This window comes from Trichosurus vulpecula, chromosome 2, assembly GCF_011100635.1.
Source record: "Trichosurus vulpecula isolate mTriVul1 chromosome 2, mTriVul1.pri, whole genome shotgun sequence".
Lineage (NCBI taxonomy): Eukaryota > Metazoa > Chordata > Mammalia > Diprotodontia > Phalangeridae > Trichosurus > Trichosurus vulpecula.
In genome coordinates this window covers 200,714,589-200,727,778 of record NC_050574.1, presented here as the reverse complement: position 1 = coordinate 200,727,778, position 13,190 = coordinate 200,714,589, and the positions used below count along the sequence as shown (strand labels likewise).

The 13,190-nt window shown below is 35.8% G+C and overlaps 1 protein-coding gene across 1 annotated transcript in view; it reads right to left on the bottom strand.

Moving 5' to 3' along the window:
* Nucleotides 1–4,526: 4,526 nt before the first annotated feature.
* RIF1 (replication timing regulatory factor 1) overlaps nucleotides 4,527–13,190 on the bottom strand; it is a 58,289-nt gene continuing 49,625 nt past the window's right edge. Inside the window, exons 35-36 of the mRNA XM_036742909.1 lie at nucleotides 11,786–11,894; nucleotides 4,527–11,188 (exon numbers count right to left, since the gene is read on the bottom strand). Coding sequence (XP_036598804.1) covers nucleotides 10,974–11,188; nucleotides 11,786–11,894 — 324 coding nt within the window. The 3' untranslated portion in view covers nucleotides 4,527–10,973. The remainder of the gene's footprint in view (nucleotides 11,189–11,785; nucleotides 11,895–13,190) is intronic.

Below are 13,190 nucleotides of genomic sequence, written 5' to 3'. Positions count from 1 at the left end.
TGATCCCCACTGCAGTGTTAAGAGGGCTACCACTCTAGATTCCCTTGGGGAACCCTGTGGCCTGCATGGCCTTCTTAAGGGGACATCACTTAGGACTTCCGCCCTGTCTCAAGGGGACATCACTTAGGACTATGGCCCTGTCTCGGGGGCCTTGTGATCTTACTGCCATCCTAAGGGGCCATCACTTGGGTCTTCCTTAGGGTCTGACCCCTAGGAGGCCCTGTGATCCCCATGGATTAAGGGATGGCTACCACTTGGTCTTCCTCTGGGAGTCCTGTGGTCTGTACAGCCTTCCCTAGGGAATATCACAGGGTTCTTCCTCAGGACTGTGGCCCTGCCTAGGAAGTCCAGTGATCCCCAAAACCATGTTTCTCACAATAGGATCCCAGCAACACATACATGTAGGTATACAGAAATATATATACTTACACACACCCACAAGTAGGTATATATCAAATACATACAATTCAGACACAAGGTAAACTTGGAAGGGAAGACTCTAGCAACTGGATATGTGATCAGAAAGTTTAAAGAAAAAGGTAAAATTAAGCTGAGGCTGGAAGGAGACTGAGGGAGCGTACCCCAGATATGGGAGACAGCCATTGTGAAGGCACGGAGCCCAGAACAGCAAGGCAGCCATTTTAGCTACATGTTAGAGAAAGGGTAGAAAAAAAGTGCAACAAGGCTGGAAAGGCAGGATGAAACGGTGCAATTTATACTTAATCTTAGAAAGCCATTAGAGAATAGTGCATTGAGTGTAGGGAGGAGATGGTGTCAAGAATATCAAGTTTGCTTGGCTGTGTGGGGGATGTATTGGAATAGGGAGAGAAAAGGTAGGGATACCAACTACCACACTTGGCACTGGTTCAGGGAAGAGGTGATGAGTACCTGAACTACCATGGTATGTGGATGGAAAAAAGGGGACAGATGCGAGAAATTCGGAGGTAGAAACAATAACATTTGGCAACTGATTTGGGGATGTCTAATTCGGCAAAACTTAAAGGAAAAATTCTACAAACCTCAAGGGAAAAGAAGGAAATTACATTTTAAAATATTAGAGTAGCATAGTCTTTTCAAAAACAGGAAAAACATCAAAAGGCATAAATTTTTTGAAATACACTTTTGTTGCTGCCCCCACTGGCTTCTCTCCCACTCCCTCCGAAAGAGGCATGTTTTAATAAGGAACATAAAAGAGGAAGAAAAAAAAGATCAGCAAAACTAACCGCCATATTGAAAAAGTCTGAAGTTATATACAGTGCTCTACATCTGTGGTCTGCTACCTCTGCCAAAGAAGGAGGTCTAGGGTGTGAGGGGTAAGGGTAGAAGCAGGAATCTTCTCATATTTCTTTTTGGGGACCAAACTTGGTTATTACAGTTTCTGAAGCATCACTTCTATTGTGTTGTAGTTATTGTTTCCATTAAAGGAAGTAAAGTCTCAAATGAATTAGGGATAGAGGTGATTATAAAAGATGACGATAATTTCAATTACATACATAATTCAGGAAGTTTAATAGGCTACCTGAATGCCGAACATTAAGGGCCTTTAGCCTTAAGATCTGCTGGGACTTCATGACCTCTTTTTATCTAAACATTCTCTAAGACCAATGTCTGAGGTAGAAAGATATTCCCCAGGTCTCTGAAGTTTGACTTCCTTTGCATCTTCAATTTTCTTTGTCTTATTTGTCCCTAATAGGTTCCCAGGATTCTAGAAAATAGGAAATCCAGAATCTTCTAATAAGAGGAAGTCTGTAAAGGGAACTACTTTTGGGGAGAAATGCTAAGTAGTTTTAGAGGACCATACATAGTTACATGTAAAACCATGCACACAACATTCATATATGACCATAATCACCCACAATGATAGAACAATGGGATTCTAGAGTTAGAGGAGGCTTCAGAGATCTATTTCCATCCAAACTTTCATAATAACACAACCATACACACAGACTAACACACCCCAAGTGAACTAAAGACTAGTTAGGGTTCTGTAACAACAATGCTATGTGCCACTACCATGGCTGTGTAAGGCCAATAACACCAGCACACAGGAGGGCTGCTAACAAAGGTTCTTTGATCTACTCTTCTAGCAACTTTAAGAGGTTAACATTTTAAGGGGTTATTTTAATTAAACATACATATACCATTCACTTAGTTCAGGGGAAAAAGTCAGCACCCTGAACTTCAGAGTGAATACAAACAGAAATTACAAGCATACATAACATGAACAGAGCAAATAAACACAATTCAGCAGACAGGCTTCTAGCTGTCTGTCCAAGCAATACACCAACAGTTCCAGAGAAAGCAGCACAAACGTCTAGGTTTTCAAAGCTGGGGGGGGAGGATGCTTCAACGGCTCCCCAGAGTCTTATCACCAACACTCTTTCAATGGGTGTGCCCCCAAAAGCAAAACGCCAACCTCTGAGGTTATATACAATTCTTCAGGGTCAAAGGGCATCACAACCAAGCAACTCAAACCTACATGACTTAGGCCTTCTTGTGACTTAAACACTTGCTCAGGGTCAGAGGGTGGAGCTAGGCCTTCCCTTGATATAAGCAGGTCATCAAAGACTCCTGATTCAATCTAACATTTGAAAAGCAAAACTCATCTAAGGTACTTGATTACTTCAGCATTCCAAAGGAGAAAACAGTAAAAAAGTCCCAGCCTAAATACTGTAACAGGTCCTCAACTTTGGTACAAATTTTTTTCTAGAGTCATTCATCCCAAAGAGATCATCTTTCCTGTGGTTTAAGCAAATTCCTTTTAAAATAATGGAATCTTTTTTTCTAAAGCAATTTAGGTTATTGGAATCTGTTTTTTTTTTAAAAAGCTTACATAATATTTAATGATTTACTTAAAGCTCTTTTGTAGATTTGGAATAAATTTATTTTATTACTAAATTGGAAACTCTTACTCATTTCAATACTGTCATCTCCATACACAAAAATGTTTGGTTGACAATATTGAGACAAGAGCCTTCTTCTCTAAGGTCTCTTTTCTTCAACTGTTTATGTGTTTATTTACATGCTTTGTCCTCCATTAGAATGCAAGCTCCTTGAGGGCAGGGACTGTTTGCTTCTCTTCATATATGTCGGGGCTTAGCACCCTGCCTAGAACATAGAAAACACTTATTAAATGCTTGACTGATTGGAATGGTTACAGAGTTAAATTTTAAATCCCCCCCCCCACCCCCTGCCCAGGACCAAAAGTCTACCTCCTCTTACAGCTAAGTGTTTTCCCAAATTCTCTTTTAAAGAGGTTTGCAGAATAAGTAACATCCACAGAGTTCCAGGCTATGCTTTGAGCAACACCTGAGATCATCATAGGATGGAGGATCTGAAGCTGGAGGTGACCTCAGAGAAATTATTTGGTTCAACACTCCTTTAGCAAATGAGGTCCAGAAAGGTAAGGTGAGTTGTGTAGCAAATAACAACGGGTGGACCCCGGTCTTCTGATTCTAAATTCAGGACTATATTCTCTTCCAACTCACTTCCTGATCATTTAAAAATTGTTGTAAAAGAGAACAGTGCTGTGTTAAGAGCCCTGGGAACTAAGAAGCAGGACTTAGCTTTAAAAGCACACGTCTGCTTCTGTGCCTGTATTTCAGCATCTCTACTAAGGCGAAGTGGCAAGTTGTGCTTCTTCACCTTGTAGTCATGATTGGTTGTTAAAATAGAGCAATTCTGAGTCTTTCTGGTTCTGCTAGCTTTGCTCTGCATTCATTCACCCTATCTCTGAATGCCACATTCCAATAGTGCCATTAAATTCTATAATGTTCCTATACCATGATTTGTTATTCCTTAGCTGATGAGTACCTATTTTTCCATCCTTACCTCCAAAAATCATTCTAACTTTATACGTAGAGAGTTCTTGCTAGATAGTAATATCACTGAGTCAAAGTATAAATTGTTTTCCAGAATGGTTGAATCAGTTCACAGTTCCAATGGTGCACTATTGTCTGTCCCATGTTGCCTCCAACACCTTTTATTTTTAGCACTTTTGCATATTAGACAAATGTGAGATGAAAACAAGTGTCTATTTTTTCATGCGGTTGATAGGTAAAGCTCTTATTTATAACAATGTCTAATATATCTTGATATTAGATACTTAAGAAAAAATTGCTAGGAAGATTTTTCCAAATGGTTTTACTTTTGATTACTTATACAGAAAAACTCTAAAATTATAATCAAAATTTTTCATTGTCTCAAGAACAACATCCATTGTTTAGGACAGAATTCTACACATACCCATAATTTTGTTAAGGGTAGATACCTTAATTTGTCCTCCACTATTTTTATATCACCCTTTGGACAACCATTTGGAGTTCATTTTGGCATATGGTGAAAGGTGTTGGTCTAAGCTTAATTTCTACCAGACTGCTTTCTAGTTTTTAAGTGGCATTTGGATACTCCAAGTCTTTCCATTTTCACCAAAAAAAAAAAAAACAAAACAAAAACCAAAAAACAAAACAAAACAACCTCCCAAACAACCCCCAAACCACTCATACACACATGAACAAAGGTCCAAATTATTTACATTATACTTTTATTTCAGAGAAAAAGTGCAATTAATAAAAAATATTTTAGCAGTACTTTCCCATTTAATATCACATTTAAGTCAGAAACTGTTAGCTGCAGTCAATTCTTAATATTCCTTCTAATAAGTTGTTTCAAGATGGTTTCTTCAGTGGGTTTTCTCCTCCTCACTTAGTTAAGCCACTGATGCATCATGAACTCAGAGAATTCAGAGTTAGTCTAACAAAATTAAGGAGGAAAGTAAACTTGCTACTGCAAAAGCATAACATATTCCAAAGTCCACAAAGGTTTATCTGCAGATTGCCTGCAAGTTTCCTCTCTGTGAAGTTGACAATACATTTCCACAACTTAGTTTGTACTTCGGGATACTTAAGACTTAGCTGTTGTATTTATCAAATATATAAATTTCTTGTTAATGTAAAATTAAACTCTCTTAGAAAAACGAGTTCAAGTGATAGGCACAAAAATACTATAGGAGGGCCCCTGAACTGTTTTAAATCTTTGTGACTAGGCTTTGCCAGTCAGTGTTCTGCTAAGTGCATAATGGTGGAGAAGTATATCCACCAACAGAGGTAGAATGTTAAAAACAGATGGAATTATCACGGAATCAATACTCTCCTGAAATCCCCAAGCCCCAACATATTGAATTCACAGGTATGATTTAATGCTCATGCAAAGGACAATGATAAATTAAATACCACTTCGAGGTGGTATAACTAGGAGCTAAAAAAAAAAAAATCTATAAAATAATACGGACTGCTCCAGTATGTCACTAGAAAAGCAGGCACATGTAATTGGGAAGGATAGTGAGATGCAATAGTGGAAGAACCAAAAATATCTGTTTTAGCAAAAATATGAAATGTCTATTGCACCCCCAGGTGCCACTAAGGCCACTAACAAGATGCAAATAATTCAAATACAATCCGTCAAAGCCATTACTATTTTGAGCCCCCCAAGCCAATTATTCAAACATAGTAACTTTCTTTAGGCAAACTTACACATCGAACTCGTCCCACTTAAATAACATAGTTGGGATTTATGCTGTCTGCCCAACAAGTTTAGGAGGAAAGAGCTTTGCAAGTCATATGAGCTGTTATTCCTGTCTACCTAAGTCTGAAAATCCATCACGAGAACCACCCAAAGTCAAGTTTTATGAACCTAATATATACTTGTTTTAAGTATACCACTTGTATGCTTTACAGGATTCCAAAGTTTCTTTTATTTATTCCATTAACACCTTATCTTGGATCCTTCAGGAATGAAACATGTAATACAAAATCTTCAGGCAACTGAAGTTAAGTACCAAAATAATTTCAACTATTTTTGATACAAAATTCTAAAACAGCTCACTAAAACACTCACATCTAAAACACCCTGCACTCTAAAATACCAAGTCTGAACATGGCCCTTTTTTTTTGATGGTTCATTATGCATAGCAATTTCTGCACTGAGAAACAGTTATCTCATTATGCCTCTGAAGCTAGGCTATCAACTCAAGTATTAGAAGGCTTTCTAATCAGATGTGTAGGGATGTAATGACTCCAGACTACTTGGTAGGATTATTCAGCCATTATCTGTCTTCCCTGCATCTCATCTGTACATTAAGTCCCTTCCCCACTTTAACAAAAGGCTTCTCGTGCAATTAGGGGACATAGACTTTATTTTTCTTCTGGCAACCTATGATTAATAGTGAAGCCAATAGCAAATACAGAGATATCTCATTATCATTAAAGGGTCATTATTCTATTAGCAATCCGTATATGATATCTGATGGCATTTCCAGGAATCAGACAGGTTGGACACCCTTGAATGTTTGTACTTCTTTGCACGGTTGGGAGGCTGTTAGTGGGGAAGAGTAGTGACATACATCACAAAGAAAAAAGCTTATGAATTCACATTCTATTTTAAAGTTGTAATTTGTACTTCTGATTTGAGACTTACCCATGATGCCTTACTTACATATTTTTGCTTCAGTTTGTTTATTGACTATAAAAAGCCCCATAAACCCTATTAACTCTAATTTGATAAACCTTTACAGAAAGAAAGTGTTTAGGACAGCAGTTTGCAAATAGCCTATAATCAAAAATATTAGATCCGGAAAGGATGTTAGTGAGTACTGTTCAGATGAAGGCGATTAAGAAATACTTGATTTAGATATGGTTTAACTTTTCAAAGCACAGTTATTGCTACATGAATGGCATAGGTAAGGTTATTTTCTACCTTGTTTTCCTTAGTCAAAGAGGGGAAAGTATTAGAATACCAAATGTCTCCAAAACCTCATCTAAATACAAAACTGTCTCTTTAGGATTTATACTTGAAAATACAAAATGTCCTTTATTCAGAATAGCACTTAAATTAAAGGCTACTGTAGCAAATCGACTTCACCCAGGATTATCTGGCCTATTTGGAAATAAACATTTGCCTTCTTATAGGTAGGCTTTTTTTTTTTTTAATACTAGACCTACCTGTGATTTCATAAATAAAAGGAGTTCTAATGAAGAAATTCCTCCTAAAGCTGTCAGATGAATCTTTTAAAAGCCTTGCTTAGGAGAATAATGCAGAAGTTAAATTGCTTGCCCTGAGGTCACATAGTTAAACATCAGAGGCACAACTTGAACTCAGGTTTTAATGAAGCCATCTCTCTGTGACAGGATTTCTGGAAAATCTTATCCTTCAGATAACACTAACCATTAACATTCCCCAAGGAATTTTTTTTTCCCTTAAATTTGAAAACTCAAGAAAATCTTAACAAATGAGTTGAGGGATTTTACCTCACAGCTTTGGGAAGCAAACTCCCAATGCAACTAAATCCTAAGGGCTGGTTTAACTATTAAAATGGAATACTTCACAGCTTAAAAGATTTTTGTAGGTCAAAAGCAAAAACTTCTAAATTTTATTACTTAAAAGTTCTACTCTTGACATTTCAACTCTCTCCAGATTTTGTTTTCAGGCTCATTCTAAAATTCTGATAATCAAATGAGTCTGATACTCAGTATGAAAAGAATGAATCAAGATTTCTCTAAAGTGCAAAATAGCTCCAGCAGGTTGGAGACCACAACCCTCTGCCCACCCCCCCCCCCAAAGCTTATGAAAGCATTAATAAAGCCAAAACCAATCATAACTAATAACTATCAACATCTGTTAAAATGATGAATTTATGGCCTCCTGGGATACTTGATCAAATACCATAAGCAAAATCAACTTTCAAGTCTAAGGGAAAGCTAACTGAGCTCTTTACAAATGATTTACAAAGTTGACCAAATTAGAGAGGATGGGGAGAACAAGAGAACTCATTAGTATCTCCAATTAATTAGTATTATATCTCTCCCTAATTTCTTACTTCAATTTCTATTTGTATTTATCTTTTGTAATCCTAAATCACTTGGCACTAAAGCCAGATCCTTGATCCTCATCCACCCACCTCCTCCCGACAATCCACATAAATAGGTAGGAGACTGACTAAATATTTACACTTAAATATTTAATGTCTAACAGAACACTTAGTCATTTATTAATCTCTATATGGAAAATAATCCATTGCCAAAAACTCAAACTTAAGATGCTTTTATTCAGATTTAAAGCCTTTTTTTTTCCAACACTGTTATCCAATGGTTCTTTCCTATTAATGAAACCAATTTTTGCTCTATTTGTGGTTAAGATCAAGTTATTAAATCCCAGGAACCCAAACATTATTGACAAATGCTAATAAACCTATAATAAAGAATCTGTCTGAACTCCATAGATTAAGTTAGATAACTAAAAGACTACAGTAAAACTTCATTAAGAAATTTTTTTACAACAGTGCAGATAGAATAGAGGTAAACTTCAGCCTACTCTAGCAAAACAAATAGTAAAGCAGATTTAGAATGAAACAACATGTCAGGGAATACCTAGTCCAAATAGGGCCTCTTTTTGAGAGACACAGGGGCCTAATTAAAAAATTTTTTTCCTCTTTCCCAAGGTTTTTTACTTGCTAATCTTAGGTTAACCTTACTAGCCTAGTTCAATCTAGAGGTCCTTGAAGTTACTGAACCAATTTCTCCATAAAGAATTCATATTTCAGTCTTTTTGCTGATTCTGATTGGTCTTTCACTAGAATCCAAATGAAGTGTTCCTGTATCTAGAAGTAGAGCAGAAGACATGTAAGTAGAGGTGACAGGAAAAAATCCTATTTAACCAAGGGAGTGGTGAATGAAATTCTCAGAATTGTGCAAAACAAAAGTAAAAAAACCCCCACTGTATATTTTAGAATCTAAAATGCAACTGTGAGAAATTATCTGCAAATTTATATAGGTGAATGTTCAAAAGTTTGAATATTCTAATGCTACTTGGCTTGATTTTCTGTGAATTTGATGGTGTTAAAATGAATGTTAATAAAAATACACTAATTTTGAGTGTCTGAAAAGCCATCTTTTTTTTCTTCTGCCATTCCTCCATCTTGTTCTAGATCCAATGAAAAATACTGACCTATTTTTATCTTTTTACTATTCTTAAGAATAATTTTTTTTTTTGGGAAAAAAGATTCTTGGGCAAGAACCATGTAAATCACTTGGAGATGGTGGGTGTAAACTATAAGTGATAAAATATCTGTTTAAAATATCTAGCTACCCCTAATCTGACTTTCTTCAAACTGCAATATATAGAATTACTTATTTCCAGCAAAAATCAAAAACAAAGACAACACCAATGAACCCATTTTTATTAGATTAGAGGGTTTGTTTTCTTTCTCTAAATGGTGGGGATTAGTCTTACTGATCTGCCCATGTTCTAACTCAATTTCCCCCAAGGCCTTTAAGCATATACTTTTAAGAAAGCTATTACCCACACTGTGGCCAATGAAACCTAATAGGTCCAGAGAACTGAGCTGATGACTTTGGTATCTACCCAATGAGCTAATGGATCACAACCTATTTAAGAAGGTGTATTTTTTTGTACTGAAGAGAAAGTAATGCTGAGGGAATAAAAATAGCTGAACTCATCTGCTGTTTAAAAAAAGTCATGAAAGTGAAATTAAATGTAAAGTATGGAATGGGACGCCAGGCATTAGTAATGATGATATTATTTGGCACAATTTAATTTTGTTCAAGTTTTCTCAAATCAGGTAGCCGTAAAAGGAAAACATGTCAAGTGTGGGCTCCCCAAAAAGAATCAAACCTTCTAGGTTTTTCACTGGTTAAACTGAGCTAAACCTTTCTAAACAAAATGTACTTTCAGAAAGCATCAATAAAACTGGCAAACTTTCAAGTGGTCTTCCTTTGATTGAATCCATATATATATGGAGAGAGAGAGAGAGAGAGAGAGAGAGAGAGACAGAGAGACAGAGAGACAGACAGACACATACATACATACACACAAAAAACATAAAGGGGAACTGAAAACCAAAATCATTTAGCATTTCAGTAATTTTGTGATCTGGTATCTTTTGGATAACATGTACTCATCTTTTCAGCTAAGATTTCATTGACCAATTACTGCGCTCTCTGTTGTAGGACTTTGTAGGGTTCTTTATGTACAAATAAAGAGATCTCATGAAGACCCTCCATATTGGCAATACAGTACATAATATATACAAAATCGATTTCTATAATGTAAAACCAAGAATTCTTACGCAAAAGGTCTTTACGAGAAGGACAATCCATGCAATTAATCAGATGAAATTTATAAATTAAAAACCAACATCTATAATCTATACATAATATACAAATGGTTATGCACTTAACTGTATTGGTTATGTCCCAGAGAAACAAATTCCCATGGGAAAATACTGCTACATTTTCATTTGCCGCGCAAATGAAAAGAGCTCAGGAAATCTGTTTAACATGACAATGCCAAGATGATTTTTTTTGGTTAGCATTTCACTTTTCATGGGACTTGTCCATAAAATCATGCAAAAGCATGTTAACGTCACTGTGGAGAAGAGAAAAACAACAACCAAAAAAACCCCTTGATTCTGCTCCGGAGATGCCTCATCAAAAAAAGACTTCCTTAGCTCTCAGGCCCAACAAATCCAGGCAGGAAATGGGAGTACCAAACACTAGTAATAGCTCTGCAAGTAATCTGGCTTTCAAATAAAACATTTTCAATTTCACTTACTTAAAATGTCATTTTACATAAAGTTTTGAAGGAGTAAAAATGTTTTAATTTAGGAACATCTGATTTCAGTCTTTCCTCATGTTTTAGTAAAAATCTCACTTGAAATACTTCAAAAATGATGCATAGCAGCAAATGAACAAATACTTCACATGGAAAAAAAGGGATCCCACAAAATTTTAAAAATTCAATGTACATCATGATATACTGCTCATAGTTAAAAAGATCTACTCTGCAAATAATTCAGTTTCTAAATTCTAAACCTGTGTTTATGGAATGTTTCAGAGTGGCCATCGTCAGTTAACAAAAACTGTGATATTAAAGAACTTCTATGTTATCCTAAGGAAATCCTAAGTAGAGCTTTCATGGGGTGGTGACCTCCATCGAGACTGAAGATTTTTCATTATGCAGTTAGTCATGCTACCCAGTTTCTCTTGCATTTCAAAAAGCTGGCTTCCCGAATAATTATGCAGATCTTCTGAATTTAGCTGAAGAGCAAGAGCACTGATCTGGGCCACGAGATTTCTGGCCTGCTGACCATCTGAAGCAACTGGCTCAATTAAATCTGTAAGAGAAAATAAAATGGAACAATTCATTTGGCACCTCAAATAAGGAAGTATTGTATCATCTACTGAGTACTTAATGACCCTTAAAACCTTAAGAACTAGTTTTCTATGACCATTGTAAGCCCTACCAAAGGAAAACACTCAAAAATTTACAAATACCATATTAGTTATATAAAACAGAATCTTAGGACAGCAACAAATTAATCAAGAGTATCAAACTTTAAAAGTCCACAATTTTTTGCTATCTCCAAACATAGTTTACATTTGTACTTTGAAAAGGCATTTTACACATCATTTTGCCAACTGATCCTGAGAATAATCAAGTGATGTAGACAAAAAATGAGAAACCAAAGCTCAAAGTCACACAAGTTAGATTTATTTGAAAGTACTGTTCATATTACTTCAGTTTTGCTCTATTTCATGATTTACCTCCAACAAGAATCAAGACATAACAGTATTGTCTTTGATGACTTAACATCAGTCTCTGTTACTTGTGTGGAGATGGGGCAGTGACAATTAAAAAAAAAAGCCAAGCTTGAGGGTTTATTTTTAATTACAACAATAGAAACAACACTTATAAATGAGGAGGAATATACCTGAAGCAAATGTTTCTTCATCAGGAGAAATGGGTTTATTTTCCATTCCATTTAATGACTTCTCTGAGACATCAATAAGGGTAATTTCTTCTAGTCCTCGAGATTTCATCTTGATAGATGCATATAGGAATTTTAAAAATCATATTTAACTTTTTAAAAAAATGTGAAATAATAAAACACGAAAGATTATTTTTCAACCTAACTTTCTTAGCTAAAAAAGGAACTGGTGTAGCAGCAGTTAAAGCACAAGTGCAAAAGCACTCAAAGAAAGCAGGCACATATAAGTAAAGCATGGGCTGTGAAGCAGAAACTGTAATGACTGACAACCCTGAAAAACTTAAGAACTCTCAACGCAATGTTCCACTGCAAATTAAAAAAAAAAAAATAACCCAATGAAAGAATACTACCTACTTCCAAACAGAGAGATGTGCTCAAGATATACAATGAGACACATTTATGGACATGGGCAATGTGGAAATTTATTCTGCTTGGCTATGCATGTTTCCTACAAGAATTTTTTTTTAATGGGGGGGGAGGGGGTAGAAGGCTAGGATGGGACAGTTTAGATGTGGGAGAAAAAAAAATTGATTAGACATCTTAAACAATATCAGCTTTGAAAGAATGATGACTGTAATGACCAGAGCACAGATGATAAGACTACCTCCAGACAGAGGTGATGGTATCAAAGTCCAGAATGAGAAAAACCTTTCGGGACATGGCAAATACATAGACTGATTTTGTCTGATTATGCTTACTTGTAATAAGGATTTTGTTTTTCTTTTTTTCAATGGTGGGGAAACAAGCAAAAATGTGGCTCACCTCAAAAGTCATCAAAGCATTCTAAAAATGCAAAAAGAAAAGTAGGAAACACAGACAAGCAGTACAGCTTGTACTGTACAGCAGTACAGTAGCATGCTAAATTTATTATATACTTAGGAAAAAAAAGATCTCTATGCCTTTACATGTAATCTCCCTTTTCTGTTCTATTGTGTGGAAATGTTCATTTTGCATGGTGTTAAATCTGGAATAAAGATTTAGTTTGATAAGAAAAAATGTTCTAACAAAGTAATGGAAAAAAAAATGGGGTTAAGGACCTGGGGATATTATAGGCAAAATAAATACAGGCTACATGGGAATGAGAAGGAACAATCAGAAAAATGGTCAAAAGTCAGGCTGAGATCAAATATTCAAACCTTCAAAGTGTATATACATCATATGTGATGGGGAAAAAATTGTCCCCAAAACCCTTATTAAAGTAACACAAATGTAACCTGACAAAATTATTCCATGTAGACAAGACTCCCTCTATAGGGAAAAAAAAAAGGGTGGTCACTCATAAGATATGTAAGTGTTAAAAGCTCCCTAAGAAATATGACATTTGCATTGCCCTCAGAATCTTGCAATG